This window comes from Cibotium barometz, chromosome 3 (assembly GCF_041138505.1).
Source record: "Cibotium barometz isolate CiBa-2024 chromosome 3, ASM4113850v1, whole genome shotgun sequence".
Classification (NCBI taxonomy): Eukaryota; Viridiplantae; Streptophyta; class Polypodiopsida; order Cyatheales; family Cibotiaceae; genus Cibotium; species Cibotium barometz.
Window position 1 is genome coordinate 60,086,669 of NC_141048.1, and position 20,820 is coordinate 60,107,488.

At 43.9% G+C, this 20,820-nt stretch overlaps 1 protein-coding gene and 1 pseudogene across 8 annotated transcripts in view; both read left to right on the top strand.

Moving 5' to 3' along the window:
* LOC147640337 (serine/threonine-protein kinase BLUS1-like) overlaps positions 1-16,518 on the top strand; it is an 84,684-nt gene extending 68,166 nt beyond the window's left edge. For all 8 annotated transcript variants that reach the window (XR_015262826.1, XR_015262829.1, XR_015262825.1 and 5 more), the window contains 4 exons: positions 15,379-15,431; positions 15,556-15,620; positions 15,738-15,789; positions 15,927-16,518. Coding sequence is in view for 3 of the 8 variants with exons in the window: in XM_086779405.1 (XP_086635531.1) it covers positions 15,379-15,431; positions 15,556-15,620; positions 15,738-15,789; positions 15,927-16,010 (254 nt within the window). In the remaining 5 variants the exon portion in view is untranslated. The remainder of the gene's footprint in view (positions 1-15,378; positions 15,432-15,555; positions 15,621-15,737; positions 15,790-15,926) is intronic.
* LOC147640338 (uncharacterized) lies at positions 4,893-7,450 on the top strand (annotated as a pseudogene).
* Positions 16,519-20,820: the final 4,302 nt, after the last annotated feature.

Sequence of the window (20,820 nt, forward strand, 5' to 3'; positions counted from 1 at the left end):
CTCAATGTATAAAGTGAGTATAAATATGTGAAGAGCATTAAAATGACTCATTCAATACTGGGTAACAGAAAAGCTGGAGCTCCTCGTATGCAACCTGTAGCCTTATGCATTACCGTCCTCTTTCCCTTGTTACCCATTGGTGTGTCTCAGCCTTCTCAGCCCCACCGGGTGCCTTATTCCTGCCACCCTTTGCCTCGTCTTCTTCCCTTTCTCCATTCTCTCCCTTTACCCCCCCCCCCCCCCAACAGCCCGCGTATTTTATCATACGCTATCCCAAAATTTCATATCGTACGGTATCATATTTTTGTACTGTGACAACTATGAGAGACAAAAAAAAAGTATTGGTGTTTGGTATATTCTCATGTGACCAATGGTGAAGTGCCATTTAGTAGTTAGTGAGATAGAGGGTTAAGGTTCCCACCTATCAAAGTAAGCTACTCTTTTCTTTTTGATGGAGGGAGGGAAGGGGGATTTTTCATATTGGTACAAATTGAAAATAGTCACCTACAATAGGAACTTAAGAAAGGAGGGTTAGAAATCTAAAGATAGAATGGTTAAGTTTCTATCCCCAAATGTAGGGTTTATCATGACTTACGAATCATGCCAATTAGACCAAGAAAAATTAGGACAAATGAAGGGGTTTTGGGGAATTTGGGAGATACTACGGGATATGGGGGAATGGTCACTCCTTATAATGGGGGCTTTACATACATGGCCTCGCAAGTGATCTGGTCATTGCAATGGCATTACAATAGTAAAGTGGAAAGTGAAGGGGTTTTGGGAAATTTGGGAGATACCATAGTAACAAAGAAACTTGTTTCTAGGTTTCGAAACCTTAAAATCTCGAAACTTCGAAACAGTTTTTAAAAACCTCGAAACCTCTCTAGTACAACAGTTTCGTCCAAATTTCAAGTTTTGTTCCCCCCCCCCCTTGATTTTTTGGGGATTTTTTTAATTTTGTTTTTTTCCATAGCCTCCTCATCACCTTTCTTCCCTCTTCTTCTCCTACCTCCCTCCTTCCCTTTTCCATCTTTTGCTACCTCTTTCACCTCTACTCTTGCTTCCTTCATTCTCTTCTTCTCTCCTTTTCTTCTTCCTTTCTCTTCGTCTCTCCTCTTCTTCTTCCTTGCTCTTCTTCTCCTTTTCTCTTCTTCTCCTCTCTTCTTTTCCCTTTTTCTTTCTTCAATGTTTTAAATCTTTCCCAATTTCTACCTTCTCTTCTTCAATCTTAAGAGTCCTTGATTGAACCACTAGTGGCATCTAATGAAGCAAAATTGCCATAATGCCTCACCAAAATAAGCATATAACCTGCTCGCTCAGCATATAAGCTAAGCTCTTGCTCCAACACTGCACCATAGAGTTTGGCCAGCACGTGGCCAACCATAATCGTCTTGTAGTTGCTCGGATCGAGCATATCCCCTATTTGTGAATCAGCACAATGGTGTGCATCGTCCACTCCGCAGCAGGCAAACCCTCTGCTAGTGCCCTGTTAAACAGGTGTGCAAGAAAAGGAGCCAAAGAATCTACTGTATATATGAGATGCTCACCCCATATGGTCGTCGGCGGCCTGTCCATGCTGTAGGCGGCGGATAGCTTCCTGTACCATCGAGTGGGTAAAGAAGCTAGCTGTGGTAGGTCGAGGCTCCTATGGCTGAGGTATAGGTGGCTGCTGTGGGGCGTGGTATAGGCCCTCTGCATATGTGTGCGATGTCTGTGGGTCTGCAATAGAGGTGTCGGTGTCCGGGGCTCTCTGAAGTGCCGCCATGAGATAGGGCTATCTCTACTCATGAAGAAATGAAAGATCTCTAGCTCCTGTATCTCTGCAAAGGCCCGCCTTTTGCGGCGAGTAAATCTCCTCATCTCTCTCCTCGACTCCTGCTCTGTGATGGCTCCCAAGGCTCTCTGCATGCGGAGCTGTGAGTATAGGGCTCTGCACTCGTCATCATACCATCTGTTCTGGGGCATAGTCCCAGATCAGGCCACGATGTGGGAAGCTCTGTAATGCAGCCGTGTGTAATTGCCAAAGTTTCAAAAAGAAGCCCAAGTATAAGGCCCAAGGTTACAGGGGGTTATATATATATATGTATATATATATATACACAAAAAGAAGTTAAAAAACGGATGGGTGAGAAGAGACCATTTTTTCATCATTACACTGTGTTTTTAGATGGCTATTATAAGTTCTTTAAGTATTTATACTTTATGAAATCATTGATTTTTCGAAACCTCGCGGTTTCTTAGCTGAGCGACGACACCTTTCGAAACAAAACCCCAAAAACCTCGAAACGTTTCTTGTGTGACTATGGAGATACTACGGGATATGGCCACTCCTTATATTGGGGGCTTTACATACATGGCCTAGCAAGTGATCGGGTCATTACAATAGTAGAGTGGAACATTGATATCGACATAGTAGAGGGGAACATTGATTTTGTATGGAGGCATTTGGCCGTTCGTAAAGGACAGCGCGCTACAATGGGATTGACAAGTGTAGTTGTTGAATGTTGAGTGATCTTTTATTTTTCCTCCAAGAATAGATCCCTCTAAAAGTTGAAACAAGAATTGTGTGCTCTGCATACTATGCATGCTTGGCCAAAAGAAATATCGCTCAATCATGCGAGTAATAGACATGATACCTCTATGACTAGCATAAGGTGGAGCGTGGCATTCCTCCATAACCTTTGGACGCATATCCTTCACCACACATAAGCAGTTATCCTTCATAAGATAACCCTCTTTGATCACATAAGAGGCATGTGAGTGACCAGCCATCAAATCAGTCCATATATAGCAAAAATCAGCATCCAAATGATACAAATCTCGCATGGCAGATAAGTCCCCATGAGAGACCACTGAAGTTTGCCATTCTCATCCGCATCTCCGAAAGCTTTGTTTGAGATGGAAAATATCTCAAGCTTTGATGATCTGTCTTGACTACAAATTCAACCCCAAGAAGATAATGTTTCCATATCTTTAAGGCATGAATTACAGCCAAGAGCTCTTTCTCATAAATATCCATATGAAGCTCGGCATCATGCAATCGACACAACTGCATGACCTTCTTGATTTAGGACAGTCCCTATACAATTCCCACATGCATCACATTCCACCATGAATGGCTTTTGCAAGTTGGGAACAATCAATATGGGTCCACACATTCTTGAGTTGCAAGAAGGCATCCTTAGGAGTCCATTTAAAAGTGGCTTTCTTCTTCGTGAGATCATGTAGAGGCGTGGCAATCATAGCAAAATGCCTTATGAAGCACCTGTAATATGAACATAACCCCAGAAAGCTACGTACTTGATGTACATTTTGCAACTCTAGCCAATTTCGAATGGTTTCAATCTTGGCAAGATCCATTCTTACACCATCCTTGGATACAATGTGGCCCAAATAGTGTATCTCTGGAAGAAAGAACTCACTTTTCTTGGCATTAATGAAGAGTTTATGCTTCCGCAACTCTTTAAACACTCTGGCCAAATGAGTCCTATGCTCTTGCTCATTCTTGGAGAAACCAAGATGTCATCAAAGAATACACCTGTGAATTTTCGATGGGGTCGGAATATCCTATCCATCATATGATTGAATGTGGCTGGGGCATTGGTGAGACCAAAAGGCATCACCAAAAACTCATACAATCCAAAAGCTGTCCTGAATGCAATTTTGTGGACATCCTCTAGCACCACTCGTATCTGATGATAACCACTCTTCAAATCAATACGGCTGAAACTAGCCGAACCATCAAGCTTATCCAAAATGTCATCAATGCGCAGGATTGGAAATCTGTTCTTGATGGTGAGCTTATTTAGAGCTCTATAATCCACACACATGCGGAATAACCCATCTTTCTTTTTTACAAGAAGCACGGGAGAGCAAAAAGGTGCGGAACTTGGCTGAACCAAACCTTTCTCCGAAAGCTCATTAACCTGCTTCATAATCTCTTGTTGTTGTGCGGCACTCACACGATATGCGGGTTTGTTAGGTGGAGAACTACCTGGCACAAGATCTATGCGATGATCCTCGGGCCTTTGAGGAGGTAGTTCACCTGGCAATGCATCAGCAAAACAATCTTTGTATGCATGAAGAAAATTAGTTCTATACTGAGTTAAAACATCCACATTTTCATGACTTGGTTCAATGCATAGTTTTTTTCCAACGCGTCCGTTTCACATTCCATACTCCTGCTCACGTCTGCGTCCGTACACGTCCGTTTGGATATTCCGTACGGTGCCCTAAATGTTGGGTCTTTTGGGTTTTTGGTCCGCCCGGTGCCGACAACGATTTCACGCTTCTTCTACGCAGCTTTTGTTGGGTGTACCCGACGGTGGACTATTGTGACCTGTTGCCTCAGGCCTGTACCCGGTTGCTGTCGCCTGTACCAAAGGGCCAACGTCCAAGTCTCAAGACACGACTCACGACTCACGACTCGTCTTCAGGAGTCAGGACCCGTCACCTGTGACCTAGCCTCCAGGTACACCCGACAGTGGGCACAACTTAGTAAGTTACCTATAACTTACATTTGCGCCCCCTTCTAGACTGTATGAGACTCTCGACTCTCAAGTTTATGCATTTTTTGCCTTCTATCTGCGCCCCCTTCTAGTCTCTAGACTTCTAGTATATAGTATCTGCCGCTTGCACTCCCTTAAACCTTCTAAGTTCTATCACTATGTACTATGTAGTACATTGTATTGTGTACACACTGCACAGTACATACTGATACACTGTAGTATCATGTATGTACTATGTACAGTATACTACATAGTACATACTACAGCCTGGCAACTTGCGCCTTTTTTCTACCTTGGTCGTTCGCTCCCCCTTCCCCCTCTCGTGAGACTTGAGCTGCGAGCAGCAACTCTGCGAGCAGTGCTGCTGGGCCATTGGGATGTGCACACTTGCAAAGTTACAACTTACAAGTTACAAGTGTGCATTGTGCACTGTGCACTGTGTGCCTTCCCTTTGAGGCTCTGAGCCCTCTTCAAAGTTCATACTTCAAAGTTCAAGAGTCAAGCTTGTTCAAACGTGAATTTTGTGCCCAATGTCGGCCTCTTCAACCTCTAACGAAGTTCTGTCTAAATCACCCTTTTTACAGATGGGTCGATCCAAGCGTCCGGAGTGGCAATATGTGTTCCAAGTAAAGGCCCTTGGGAAAGGGCAATTCACCTATAAATGCAAGTATTGCCCTCATCAATGGGATGGAGGTCCGCTACGCATTCGGGCACACATTTTGGGCTTGGTTGGCCATGGTGTGGGGCCTTGCGCAAATGTATCAGAAGAGGTTAAAGATGTTTACAGGAGGTTGCATGCAGACAGTCGTAGTGGTGTTCATGGCAGAGAGGCTTTTGTGGATGCTTTGGTGGATGATATGGGTGGAGATGTATCTCAGGGTGCAGGGTCCACATCAATGGGCACACAGGGAAGTGCAAAAGTTAGCGGTAGTGCAAATGTTGGGTCTTCATATAAGAAGAGAAAGATGTCTAAAGGGAAGGGGGAGTTGGCAAATGCATGGAATGTACAAGCAAGAAAGCAAGCAACCATTGCAGTGCGCAGATTCTTTTATGTAGAGGACATTCCCCATTGGAAAGTGAGGAGTTCTTACTTTTTGGAGATGGTGAAGGCAATTGGACATGCTGGTCCTTCTTATGTGCCTCCATCTTACCATTGCTTGCGCACCACTGAGTTAGTGGATGAGGTCAAATGCATTGATCATGAGATCATGGGTGTACGCGAGAAATGGAAAAAATATGTATGCACCATTGTTTTTGATGGATGGTCAGACACTAGGCGTAGGCCTATCATAAATTTTCTTGCATGCTCCATTCATGGCACTGTATTTTTGAAATCTGTGGACACATTTGGGGAGTTCAAGTCTGGGGAGTTTATTTTTCAGCATGTAAAGCAAATTATCATTGAGGTTGGCCTAGCAAATGTTGTGCAGGTATGCATGGATAATGCATCGAATTGCGTTCGGGCTGGGGAATTGGTTGAGCAAGAGTGGCCGACCATTTTCTACACTAGATGTGCATGCCATTGCTTGGACCTCTTGTTTGAGGACATTGGCAAAATTTCTTGGGTTGCAAAAGTGCTAAACCAAGCAACTCAAGTTATCACATTTGTCACAAGGAAGTCCACAGTGTTGGCATTGTTTAGAAAACTCAGCAAGAAGGACTTGGTGAAGCCTTCTACAACTCAGTTTGCCTACTTTTTTATTATGCTGGTTACTCTCTTGGATGAGAGATGTATGCAGGGTGTGCGCAAGCTGATAATTGATGATAAATTTGTAAAAATGAAGGCATCAAAGACCCCTCAGGCAATTGAGGTGTTAGACATTGTGTTCTCTGCATCTTTTTGGCAGAGGCAAGAACCATTGTCAAGATATGTGCTCCCATTTTGAAGATTCTCCGCTTGGCTGACAGGGAAGGAGCCACCATGGGCCTCATGTATGAGCTTATAGATCATATGGTAGAGCAAGTGCAAAACATGCAAGGCATTTTGACCAATAAGATAAAAGAGATCAAAGATCTATGCATTGGTAGATGGGGAATGATGCACACACCATTGCATGCTGTGAGCTATATCTTGCACCCTGTATGGAAAGGAAAAGAGCAAGATAGTGACTCAGAGGTGCATGATGGATGGATAACATTGTTGGAAAAATACACCAAGTGTGATTTGGCCTTGCAAGGAGATCTCATTGATGAGCTGGACAAGTATAAGCGAGAAAGCGGCACATTTGCTCGTCCCATTGCAAAAGATGAGAAAAGAATGCAAGAGGGTGTGAAATGGTGGGAGACATTTGGGGCTTGTAGACCAAAATTACAAGCTCTTGCACTTAGGGTGCTTTCTCAAGGCACGTGTGTCTCCCATGTGAAAGAAATTGGAGCACATTTTCTCTCATTCATACTAAGAGAAGAAATAGACTTCTTCCTTCTCATACGGAGAAGCTTGTTTTCATACACACAAACTTGAGGCTCATCTCCAAGATCAAAGAAAGAGGCTATGAGAGAATGGAGATCACATTGGATATGCTTAACAAAGAAAAAGATGAGGAGCGCTTGATTGCCTTGCAAGATTTGCAAGAGGCTATTGCAGGGGACGATGCCTCTTTCGATTGCTCCACCCTCTATAGATGGCCAGCCATCCTCTAGCCATGTTGGGACATCATGGCATCATGCTCAGTTGCTACCGAGGCTTATGAGTTTGATGATGATGGTGACGAGGAGGAGGAGGAGGAGGAGGAGGAGGAGGAGTTTGTAGATGAGGATGAGGAGCCCATTGATCATGCTGAGGATGAGGGGAGCTTTGATGAGGCTTAAGCCGTAGGGTTACTTACTATTCTTCCACTCTCTACTTATGTTTTGTTTTTCCTCACACATTATTTATGTTTTTTCTAAGCCCAAAATCTTTGCAGTTTCAAGTTTCTTTGGTTTTTTGTGTAATATGTAGCATGTTTTTCCTTAAATTTAGGGTGTCGTATGGTATCTAACGTATGGAATTTCTTGGGGGTGTGAACTGTACTTTTTCCATACTTCCATACCCGTATGCGTTTGCCGTATGGAAAAACTATGGTTCAATGTTATCACGAACAAAAACCAAGTACGCTGAAAGACTCTTTTTCATTGCTTTATTAATCTGGATGTGAGATACAATTGGGATAGAATCCCCTTCCTCGGCCTCTATGCATAAAGGAAATTCTGTTTGTCTTGTACTCTTTGGAGGGCTCAAGCCTATAATGCCATGGCTTGCCAAGCAATACATCACATCCATTAAGTGGGGCAACCAAGAAATGCTCATGATCAAGATAACCCTGAATATGTATGCGCAACTTCCCAAAAAGTGGGGTAACCTGCACCTCTTTACCAACAAAGCCAGCTTCTGCTTTAATTTGAGGCCCCATGTCCTCAACCTCAATGCCCAAGGCGGCTGCCATGTGGGTAGAGATGAAATTATCTATTGCACAATCATCAAACATAAATAAAGCGGGCTGATCCTTGATTTGGCCCCATGCTTTGCATACCATCCTCTCTTTTCCATCATGCTGCGTTTTTCCCTGCACATTGGGAACTGCATGCACGTTTGCCTTGGGTTGCTTGTCCTCATGCTTTTGTTTGCGGTTGGGGCATTGTCTAAACATATGCTCTTTACTGCCACAAGAAAAGCATTTCCCCTCCTTTGCATATTGCTTCCTTTGCTCGGGAGTCAAGCCAAATTTGTTCTTCTTTGGCTCATGATCCTTGGATGTGGTATTTTCAGCTTTACCTCCCTTTTGGACTTCCTGAAAGCTCTTTTTTTAGGTGGTTGTCCATCTTTTTGCAGGTTTGTCTCTTTGCCCTTGGAACCACCTTGATCTTGCTTGATTTTGAGCACCAATTGCTCCGTAGCAAGAGCAGATGCAATAAGCTATTGTAAGGTGTGTTTCGAGTGCAATTCGATGCCCGAACGATAGGCTGGTTGCAACTCGGAACGAAACTTTCTTTTCTTTTCATCCTCGGAGAGTTGCATGAAAGGAGTAACCTCGAGCAAAACTTCCTAAAATTTGCTCACATACTGCTACACACTCTCATTATCCTTTTGATCAAGTCTATCCCACTTTAAGGTGAGTGTATACTCTGCGTTTGGTGGCAAGAATTGGGCATAAAATCTATCCTTAAACTCTTTCCAAGTGCAAATGGGGTCTTTGGTGGTCTTTTCAATGATCCACCAACGGGCAGCTGTCCCCTTCAAAAACATGCTTGCATGACGGATCTTGGACTTCTCAATGAAGTCCTCTTCACAAAATGCAATATCAAACTGAGCCACAAAAGCAAGCACCTTAGAAGCATCAAACTCCCCATGTTAGGCATCAAACTTCACTGACTTATCCCTTGCCTTGAACTCCTTGAGCTTTTTGGCATGAGACTCAAGTTCTTGCCTCTTTCTCTTGTCCTTGTCCAACGGGGAAGCTCTCTCTGCATGAGCTTCATGGGCAATCTTAGGTGTTTCACTAGCCAAAGTGACATGGGTCTTTGGTTCTTGTGGCCCCACTGCATGTGACCTCGCTGAAAGATGTCTCGTCTCGCCACAAGACAACTCAATAGGCAAGGTCTTTTGGCTTGCATGCTGACCACTGTCCCCATAATGTACATACTTGGAATCCAAATGGCCTTCAGCATGCATGAATCTGTTTTCTCATGTGCCATGAGGACTGGATGCATGGCGAGAGGTGACCGATACTTCTTCTTTATGCAAATATGATCTCAACCTTTGAGAGGCTAGGTCTCCATGCTACAAACGGGGTGGATTCTTGAACATAAGCTGTCCATCCTCTCCCTCTTTAAGGTCACCCTTTCGGATAAGATAAGAGAGTGCCAACTCCCTTGGCTTCTTGCCCACTTCTCGAGCCATAAACTCAAAAGTCATGTCCACCATAGCATCAGCTTTCTTGATTTCTATGTCACTTTGAACATGGGGGTCCTCATGCAAGAATTTCAGCTCTTGCTCTTTTACCTGCAAGAGCCTCTTCATGTGCTCCAACTTAGCCCTCAATGCATTGGGCTCTTCCTCATGCATGGGTTCTTTACCACGTGATGGCTGTCCCATGATTGCACTGTCATAGACTCTCTCAAGAGGCTTATGCCTTCCATGCAATGCATCGGAATCCCGTGAAGCACTTGATTGGCCCCTCGAATTCGGCACTTCCAATGGGTTGTCGTGGCCAAGTGTTCGTACTTGCTTCCGATCTCAAAACTCCGTGTCTCCTCTTGAGAAATAGAGACGACCGGGCTCTGATACCAATGTGACCGCTCCCTACAGGAGGCCTACAGATTGGAAGACAATATACACATTTAGAACACTCAATTCTAACTGATATTTAACAATGGAAACAACATTAGCAACACAAATACTAGAAATACTGAAAATACAAATGACACTAGCACTAGGGCTGGAAAGGGTTACTCCCCCCCCTCCCCTCAATACTTTTTGTATTTCTTGGAGTATTTGTATTTGTACAAGTGTCACAGGCCTGATAGGCCAGATTTCTCCACCAGGGAGTGAAAACAACCAAATAAAACTGGTTCAAGTCGATGAGGTGTTGGTCGGAATAGCCTCAAATCACAGGCTCATTCCCACCTTCACTGGGTGTACACTTGCCTTTCACTGGTCTTCCGGGACCATGCACAAACAAGCACGCTCGTACTAACGCAAGCAACGGTGATACACGGCGGAGGGAACGTATCCCGGTTCTCCTAGATAAGCTTTGTACCTGGTTTTTCCTCATACCCACATGACCTTCATTGGCTCCTCTATAGGTGAGAGCGTGGTCAGGGCAATCATGGGAAAAACCACTATCCAATGGCCTTCTAAGGTATATGCAGCTGGAGATGAAACTTACCTACACAAAGCTTGAAATAACAACATTTAACTTTAATTGTTATTTGAATTTGAAATAAAATATAGAAACAAATACCTGGCATAGGTTTTAATTCAAATCTCAGCAGCAAAGAGGATCATTTCCCTTTTTGTTGTACTCCAAATGGGTGCAATCAGCAGATGTAAACAGGGCAGCCAGCCGGTCCAAGTGGGGCAGCCATCATGTACAGTAGACGGGATCAAGCAGCAGCATTCACATGTGACATGGAGCTGTAGGCAAGTACCATATTTGGTACCATATTTGCAGGCAGGTGCAATTCAGCAGTAGTAAGGCAGGTACAACTCAACAGTTGTAGGCAAGTACATCTCAGCTGCTGTAGGTGAGTACAGTAGAGCTGTGTGGTTGGTACAACACGATTGTAGAGCAGGTACAACACATACAGGTGGGCGGGTACAGCAAGATTGCAAAGGGAGTACAGTACGGACAGGTAGGGGGCAGGTACAGCAGCAGCCTTAGGCGGTTACAGCAGCAGCTAGGAGGCGGGTACAGCCGGCCAGTACCAAGCATGAAGGAGAGAGAGAAAAACCACCAACCTCACACACGGGTAATTTTCCAAAAAGGTTCCATGCAAAGCTTCTTTTTTTTTTATAAAGGTTATAAAACCTTAAATCAACTTAATACTTTGGGCACCCTCATAAGCAAATGTCTAGCCCCTATTTAAAATGGGTGTGAACACAATACCTTATAAATATTAAGGTTTACCATAGCTTATAGATTTTACCTTTTAAAAGGTCCAAATTGAAAATACTTACCACCTGTTCACATGCCACACCACCGAGTCAGCAAATAGCACTCCACGGTAAATTGGGGTCGTCCCCGTCCAGTGTACTGGCACGGCATAACAAGCAAATACACGCAAACAAGTCATGCAAAAACAAATTTATGCATGCAGGCACAAATGCATGTGCACATATAATGGACGAAATCTCCCTTTCATGAAACTTGTACAAGAATATCCTGTCGGGCACAAAACTGGCGCGACAAAAATACAAAGATATATCCTCGTCTTTCTATGAAGGGACAGTCCCATAGGTAAGACGTCATCCTGGCCATACACGGGTGGCACCAATAGGCTCCCGTCCATACAACACGACGCAGGTCACACATGGGTGGCATGAAACTAGTTCCCGTCCATGTGACACAGCACTGATCACACACGGGTGGCACTAATCTGGCTCCCGTCCATGTGACACCAAAAGACTGACCCTTTCACATGGGACACTGGCCTAGCCCCATGTGAACATGGCACAAATTTGGCCGTTCTATGGAGTGACAGTCCCATAGAAGTGCTTCCAGAAATGGAGATGGACCAAATGGTGACAGCTTTAGTGTTCTACCCTCGTACACCGAGTGGTGTATGGGGAATTGCTCACCCCTCGCCCCCTAATGAGAACTAGGTTGTGTACAAAAGACAAGTAGAGTCTAGGTCCATGGTGCCAAGAAGCCTATTGGTGTCCTCCAAGGACTAGTCAACTTTGTTATACGACTTTTCAAAATCGATAAGAAGAGCTGCCAAATCGACTTTTGTGGCTTCTAAAAAGGAGAAGACATTATTCAGGATGCTCCTATCCTCGACAAAAGCCAACTGTGTGCTGTGGATGAGGTTGGGGAGGTGTGGCTAATTGCTTTGCAAAGGATTTAATAGGTGGTGCCAAGGGTGATTGGGTGCCATTGGCAAACCACAAGGCCATCACATGAGGCCTCTCCTAATCACTCGCTAAAAGAGCCTATCGCCATGACCTCATTGAAGGTCGCCTGAAGCCCAATGTTCATGAGATTCCAATGCCGGTGAAAAAGGCAGATCAAAAGCCCGGGCACTTCCAATGAGAAAGGGCATGAAGCATCCGCTCAATTTCTTGGTCACTGAAGTGAGTATCCAAGAAACTGTATAGGGCCAGCCACATAACGACCTTCATGTGGCATGAGACACTCTGGCACACTTCATCACGACGCGACAATGGTGGAACCACCGTAGGGAGTTGATGGTAGAAATGCAAGGCTACAATGTGATCCTTGGAGGGTTGGGGGGCTTGACTCTAGCACCCCACCCTGCAGTGGTGAGGTCAAAATGTGGCAAATAAATCTCCAGTCACGTTGTCCCAAATCTAGGTCTAGATTCCATGAGGACGTGCTACTTTTCCTTTTTGGGTCTTATCGCCTCTAGAGTAGTGCAAGAAACCTCCATGTGCGCACTTACCCATGTGCTATCCAGGTTCTGCTTTGTAAGTGTTGAAGGGAGGCAAGGCTGAGGCGGTCTCCTCTCTTGCTCTTGGAAAGCCTCCAGCATGTCTTTGAAGAAAGCTGAGCTCCGAGGTTGCAGCAGCTGCATGAGGGTGAAAGGAGGTAGTGTCCAAATCTTCTTAACTCAAGTGCAGGTCTAGAGATCTCAAATCAAGGAATTAGGAATCTTGGCAGTTAACTGGCGATCCTGCTGCCACGTCGTTCAAGATCCATTAAGACCGAGTGGTATGATTCCCAAGTCCTCATGAGCAAGTGGTATGCACTATTGGGGTGAAACAGGGATGCCCTCTATGACCCACTCTTTTGGCCTCTACATCGATGAGATCTCGAGCTTCATTGACAGATTAGGCAGGGCTGGTTCCACATTGGAAGGCATACTGATCCCGCTACTACTCTTTGCAAATGACATCGTCTTCCTTTCAGATGCAGCGGAGGGGCTTCAGAGACATTTGGATGTCTTATAGAATTTTTGCACTCATTGTTAACCTTGGTAAAACCAAGGTACTGGTCTTCAATACCTCCCACCCCTTCACATCCAGATCGAGCTTCGCATATAGAGGGGATCCTGTGTAGATTTGTGTCATCCTATGGGTACCTTGTTGTCACTTTCAGCAGCCGACGCTTCACTATGGTCATATGCTATAGTGACACGGGGATATGCAAACTTGAGCTTACTTGAGCGGGAGTGCTTCCAGGCACATTTCACAGAGCCCAGGATCAAGGGTTGGTTTTTTGACACTCGTCACACCAGCCTTGATGTATGGAGCAGCTTTTTGGGGGCTAGATTTATTTGATGAGGATTGGCAGCAAGTCGAGAGGCCCCGGTCATGATGTTCTCCTGTTTGATCCACAGCAAACCATGAGTCCCACAAGAGATTACCCAGGCACAGAGTTTGTTGCAGCCCCGATGGTAGTGGATGCACTCTTCCAACAAACAGTCACATGCCTCCATCATCAGTGAGATGTATCCCCACAGGTACCCTTCCCTGGAGTCCTCGAAACAGCTAGCACTCGAGGGCCACCCTAGAGTATGGTATGCCCAGGTTTCCACTTGGCTCTCAAGATATGGGCTCCACATGGACCGGTTCACACCCCTTCAGTACAATTTGGACTCCCCTTATCTCTAGCTCTCTCATGAGTACACCAACCAGGTTTTCCGGTTAGATCTTCTCAGCCTTTACACCCACTACACATGGATCACACCTTCAGAGCTTCCACCGAAGATGCACTTCTACAAAGATCACTTCCTCAGGCTCACTGAGGATGGATTCATGTCCCATGCCATGCGGATTGCGATTGGCCAGTTCATCCCACCACCTCAGAGTGGAGATAGGGAGAGCTAAGCGCATCTTCAAAACCAGGGAGCTCATACAGAGACCCAAGGAGGAGAGGGTCTGCCGATTATGCCACACAGAGGTTGAGACAGAGGAGCATTATATATGTCGTTGCCCAGTATACTATGAGATCCGTGGTAGGTTTCACTATCTATTCCAAGAGGGGTTCGGCCCACTTTCTAGGATCATTGGCTTCTTGGACTAGTGCTGCCTAGGGATTTTCCTGGTCAAGCTCCACAGACATAGTGACACATTCTTGAGAGAGCTTAGGCCCCAACCACCCAACCCCCTCCCTCGCCAGCCAACCATTACCAGCTTCATATGGACCCAAGAGGACACCCACACAGTGGATCCAATGGACCCACCTCGGGTTATTGCGGACCCCACATTGCCCAAGAGGAGTTACCTCAGACAAGGCATGCGCACTCCAGCATGCCTGGCAGCCATGGCCCCTTGGACAACAGCCACAATCCACTCATCAACTCCAGAGCCCAAACATGCTCCACCGCCATCGAGCTACCTTTCCACATGATGTAGCTGAGGGAGACCTGTTGGCCATACTCATTAGCCCCATACTTGATATATTTGACTCTAGAGAGTGGTATACCATGTATTGGGGGTTGATGCTCATCTCATGTTTCATGTTTCATGTTTCATGTTTCATGTTCCTTTTATTCCCTGATGAGATTTCCATGGACATTTTTGTATCACTCCAGCGAGATAGTCTTGTTTAGGTCTATTTTATTTTCTGTACCACGATGAGATATGCCATGGACATTATTGTATCGCTTTGGTCTCACAGGCCTATTGGGTCTTTAGTAGACTCTCTCTCTCTCCGACCAGGCATCTCACTATGGCAGATATCCAGGCCATCCGGCAGAGACCCATGCTAGAGCTCCTAGGATGATTACCACTCTAGCCATATACTGTTGTACTCACTGTCACTTTTGTACTCCCCCATATTCATGTATTCATGTATCCATGTACTCATGTACCCCATTTTGACTAGTAGCATTAGCTTCCCATTCTCCCTAGTTGCTGCTTCCGGATGCTCCCTACTGATGTATTGTAGGGCTAGATACTTACCTTCAGTTCTTTCTTTTCTTTTCCAGACAGTGTATCAGATGTCACATGGTTGTAACTTTGGTCTCATAGGTCACTTTGGCCTTTTGAAGATGTTAATATAACATTTCATTCCTCACCCTTCTTGTCCAAGTGAATCACAGTATAAATGATGCACTGAAAGACTTTGTTGCACCCCTTACCACTCAAGCTTTGGTATGTGCATTCCACACCTTATTGAGTGATACTTTGTTTGTTGTGATGGAAACTTGCATTTTGTATATTTAAATTTCGCAAATATTCATTCCAGTTACTCGTTTGCATACTCAGTGTCCCCGTTCCTAGGCCACAACAAATCAAGCGGCGAAGGAGAACATAACGCAGTATGTTCCTGTTTTTGGTGCCTAAATTGTTAATTGGGCCTGATGTTTATTTCTCATCAGATCGACCAAGGTGAGTCACATACATCTAGTCACATGCAATAGACTGAGAGAATGTGTCATGCAGATCGGTTTCTCAATGGATTTGGATTTAGACCTTGAGCACCAGCAAGTTCGTGATTTGCAAAGCAAGTATGAATAGTTGGATTGTTTTAGCACTTAATTCTACAGGAGGTCATGTTTAAAGACTAGTATTGTTTTTGTGTAGAGAATATTAGAAGTGTTACACAAGTGGGTTTGCTTGTGCAGGGTCACAAGCCTTACAAAGGAGCTAGTTTCCATCAAGTTTAGAAATATTCAGGTGTGAAGTTGAATATAAAGATCAGCTGAAATAATTTATAAAACTTGTGCATATATATTTTAGATCCAAAGTTTGTGCTTAATATACTGTGATTTTTACTTTTTATCTTACTGTGATTTTTACTGTGTTGTGTATAGCTTGAACGCCAGTTGAATGCAATATTCAACAGACAAGAAGAGGAAAGGATACGAAAAGAGGAGGCAGAGAAAGAATACATGTAAAGCAAAGCTTTCTTCCTGGAGTTGAGGATGGACATCCAAAGAGTCAGCTAGCTAGCTAGCTCATGACGCTGAGTTGGGGATGCATGTGTGTGTGTGTCCCACCATTGCATCATTCATTTCTTTTCACTAGCTCTACCAGGCAGATGAAACTTGTATGCATATTCTTGGCCTTTGTATTTAATATATGATGTATTAGTATGAATATTTTTTTACAGTAGTTTTTTCTCCCAAAACCTTCTTTCCAGACTCTTCTTCTGGAGGGCTAACAACTTTTTTCAGCATTGGGAGAGGTGCTAGCTTTCCAGCGTTAAGTACGGAGGTAGAGGCTCTTCAGGCCTTCCAATTGTCAGGTTTTGAAGGAAAATCTTCTTCTCAAGGTCCCACGTGGTTATGTGACATCTGTTTGTGACATTCCAGCCTCATAAAGAATGCAGATCGACAAGATTAAACACTACTATTGTTTTCTGCAACCATGATAGAACGTTAATTTGATCTTTACTGAGCCTCTTGAAGCGAGCCCCCATGAACTATGCAGAAAAATCTCCTTTCCGCTTATTTTCATAACTTAAAGTTGTGGGTTGTGGGTTGTGGACTGTGGAACCTCGTTCCTTTCAGCTATTTAAGTGTCTTTTGGAGGTGCCCTCCTGGACTGACAACAAGGACAAGCTCTAGCAAGGTGTCCTATCTGCCGACAAATAAAACATTGGCCTGGGAGGCTAGAGTGTTCAACTGTCTGCAGAATAGGAGTGCTCCCTAGGGGAAAAAAGCGATATGACATGAGGAGAGGTTATGCAGATACAAAGAGATGGAATCATCCGATCTAGAACTAAAGCGGCATGGGTGGGGATTCCATCATTCTCCCACCTATCATTGAGAGGAGTGGAAGTTATTGCCTCTTGAGACCAAGAAAGCAAACTGCCATTGGAAACCACCTATCATTGAGAGGAGTGGAAGTTATTGCCTCTTGAGACCAAGAAAGCAAACCGCCATGGGAAAGCGGAGACACTATCCACACCCCAATGGATGAATATCAGTGATCTTTCCAAGCGATAACTCTTGCCTGCAAAAGATCCATGAAAAGATCCATGAGCTGTCCAGCGCCGGGTGGCTACCCACAATTTTGCAAACCATGGTAGAGGCTTTCGAGGAGACAATTGTCGAAGCAAGGAATTGGAGGTCCGCTTCTGAGACGTAAAGGCAAAGGACAGCAACCTTGGTCGAGGATGATGGAGCAACTGGAGTCCTCATGGAGGCGTGATGACCAAAAGATGCTACACTTGCCTAAGAGAAAAAAAAAAATAGCCCGAAATCTAAAGACACCTGCCAAAGTAGAGGATAGGGTTCGGCGACGAAGGGCTAAGGCAGGGGCGGGGCTGACTGATAATTTAGGAAGGTGAAGAAAGCAAAGAGGACAAAAACACAAAAGATGCGGAAGGGTAGAGGAGGAGGAAGGCACACAAGGGCCTGGGGGGTGTGAACACTGTCTGGAGACGGATGAAGGCAGATGGCGCATGAAGGGAAAGGTGAGGCATCAACAGGGGGACAAGTCCGATGGTAAAATTCATTACACAGGGTCGAATGAGTTGGAATAAACTTCCAGGCAAAAGAGGTAGAATCGACTAAGGATTCGATCGAGTTAATGGGTCTGCAAAAAGTTCATGGTAGATTCGATCTCTTAGGACCCTAATGAATTGAGCTACGACATGATCCAAGCAAGCTGTAGCCTCTCAAGATACGTGACACACTCTCCCCCTCACACACACACATTCTCTCAAGCTTCAATAGCTAGACTCACGATGGATTTGATAAAGGGAGGGGTTCAAGGGCACCATGTCTGAACAGGTCACATGGTCGCACCACGGTCCATGCTTGTTGATTAGGCAATAATTAGGCTTGATTGCTCTTTTATTGCAAAGAACAAGATTCGGCACAAAGAACTAGGACTACAACAACCCAAAAAAAAAAGGTGAGGAAGAAAATTCCAAGATGCACTTTGACAGAGAAACGTACATGGTGTGGATACTGCTATTTGCTCAGTACATAATTAGATCTCTTAACATGTGAGCAAGATTACTCACAACGTATTGCATAATTTTAAAATCGCTTACATACAAGTGGCTAGTGTTCACATTTGGCAAGCCATGACTTAAAAATAGTTCATGGCACTCTATTCAAACCTAAAGCTACTATATACATGAAGTCAAAGAGGCTTCTCCTATTTTACATTAAGCTCATGGTTAGACCATTTTATATTGTTTGGTTTGTGTTTACGAAGTAATTCCAAATATGAAAGTAACAACACAAAAGTGAGGACGAGGGGAGGCCCTGTTAACCGGATTGGTTAGCAATGGGAAAACATGCAAGCTCACATGATGGGAATTCACTGGCTATGGAATACATCATAAAACAAAAACTCAAAAAATCTTGCGTTTGGGGATTCAAATGCATATAGAAAGGTGGGGAAGATGCCACCAACATAGGGGAAAAGGTGACAATGTAAAATGCTTTGGTGAGCATCTCAAATCACAATGTAAAGCTTTTGGGACAAATACACGATCTAGAATTATTTATAAGGTGCAGTCTCTACATATGCTTCAACAAAGTGCCATTTTGCCATCCCCTTTGTAATACAAACAATTCTCCTTCCATGGATGATAACTTTTCAAAGGAACTTTCATAAACAACACGAGAAAGAAAATCCCACACCTTCTTTATCACCGGACATAAAATGAAAAGATGCGAGCATGTTTCCAAGCCATGTAGTACAAAACACAATCATCGAAAGCAATCTGTCACTTTTGCAATGGTAGGCCTCAATCGTAGGCCTACCAACTAGCATGAACCATAGGAACACTTTTCTTTGATATGGAATCTTTGACGAGCAGTCCTGTAAGATTACTTCCTTCCACCAGATCCTACTCTTCCTGATGTTCCATACTCTATTAGCCTTAGCCTTTTCAGTGATCCAGCGCTTATCTTCCACCATTATATGGTTCACTTGATTGGTTGTACATTGGACAATGTCGTGAGCTTTCTAAATGCCCAATCTAACCAAGGTTATTGATCCTCCAATTGAGGAACATCACTGATTTATTGTACGCTAGACAATGTCTTGAGGCTTTCTAAATGCCCAATCTAACCAAGGTTATTGATCCTCCAACTGGAATATCACCAAACGGTGTAAGTGTTGTCCTTACCTTCTCCCATAACTATACATATCCACATGGAACTCGAAAATATTGATGGTTTTTTTGAAAAGACAATAAGCGGTCTCTATCTAGCAACAAAGCATCCAGAATTCTCATTAGTCCCAATCAAGCCATTCTTTTGAATTTCAGCCGCTCGACAAGTTTGTTAGGCCACTCTAGAAGTCGTGAAGTAGCCAACACCTCACGTGCCATAGAGTTCAACTACAACCATTGATTTGAAGGCTTCCATTTAGTATGTGTCAACACCTCCTTCCATGAGATCATTGAATAAGAAAGGAGAGGTGAAGCCACCACTCGAACTTATTGGGAACCATTCACTATATCCCACCGTGTACCATCAATCTTGGTATTACCATGCACAAGTGCGACCTCCTCTGTGAGGACCTTAGCCATTACCACCCATGGCTTTTGAGAAACACATATATCTTGCAATAAAGGCCATCTCATAGTGACCATATGTAATCTGACATCTAATAGGGCTATCTCTCCACTCCTCTTCGGAGTAGTAATATGTTCCCAAGAAATCCACGTATGCCTTGGCTTATTTCTTGTTCTTTTCCATAGCATAACTCAAGTTGGCTGTTGTATCTGATGCAAAGCTTTGCCTGTCCATGGCAATAAAGGCAAGAAAAAAGATATCATGCTAATCATAATGGATTGTGCCACTTTCAACCGAACATGCATAGGCCAATCCTAAGATTTTATATACACAAATATATCATTTATCCTTATAGAAATTCATGCCAACAAAGCTTGTGAATCAACATCAACTCCAATTGGATAATCCAAGTGGCATGTGATGCATCCCCTTTGTATGACTTGTCCATTCCATCTTAAACCTAGCAAATCACTCACGGTACAGCTTATCTCTCCCTCTCTTTGGGATCTTTTCTGGAGAAGAGGTGATTGTGTTAGAGAATTTGAAATGTCACTTGAAAATAAGCTAGGTTTATTTTATTTATTGGTTAGTACATATGTTTCCATAAGAAATTATTGCAAATTGATAATAATAATAATAAAAGATTGATATCCCTCTCAAGAAAAATTGAGATCAAGGGAGCCAAAACTTGAGTAATCAAAAATTATTTTTTTGAAGGAGAGAATCTTATGAGGGAAGTAAACAAATTTTAAAGGTATAGTGTACTACCAAAGAGTGAATTTGTCATACGATCAATTTCAATGTGCACGGGTAGGAAAACATCGCACTGTGTGACACAAATCAATGGGGTTCAAGTTTGAACACATGATCCATCAAATCGGTTGGACAATTAAATATATATATGCGAATATTTGGATGCGCCACATGGCTTGCAATTGGAACAGTGGAAACTATACCTCAAGGGTCCCAAGCATTGGGAGATCTAGGCACACCAAGGGAAGTTATTGACCCAATGGACATGCCAATCCATTGCAAGAAGGTCAATGCTTCCTATAGGTACCCTTAATTTGAAGAGTTGCCACCAATTAATGCGGCTCAAAAAACTTCATTGACCTCTAGTACATAGGGCTTTGGATCCTGCCATAGTAGTAACATGCATATCGTCTCAGCTCAGAGTACTTATGCTCAAGATAGTGCCCAAAGAAGCATGGGCCAAGAAGGC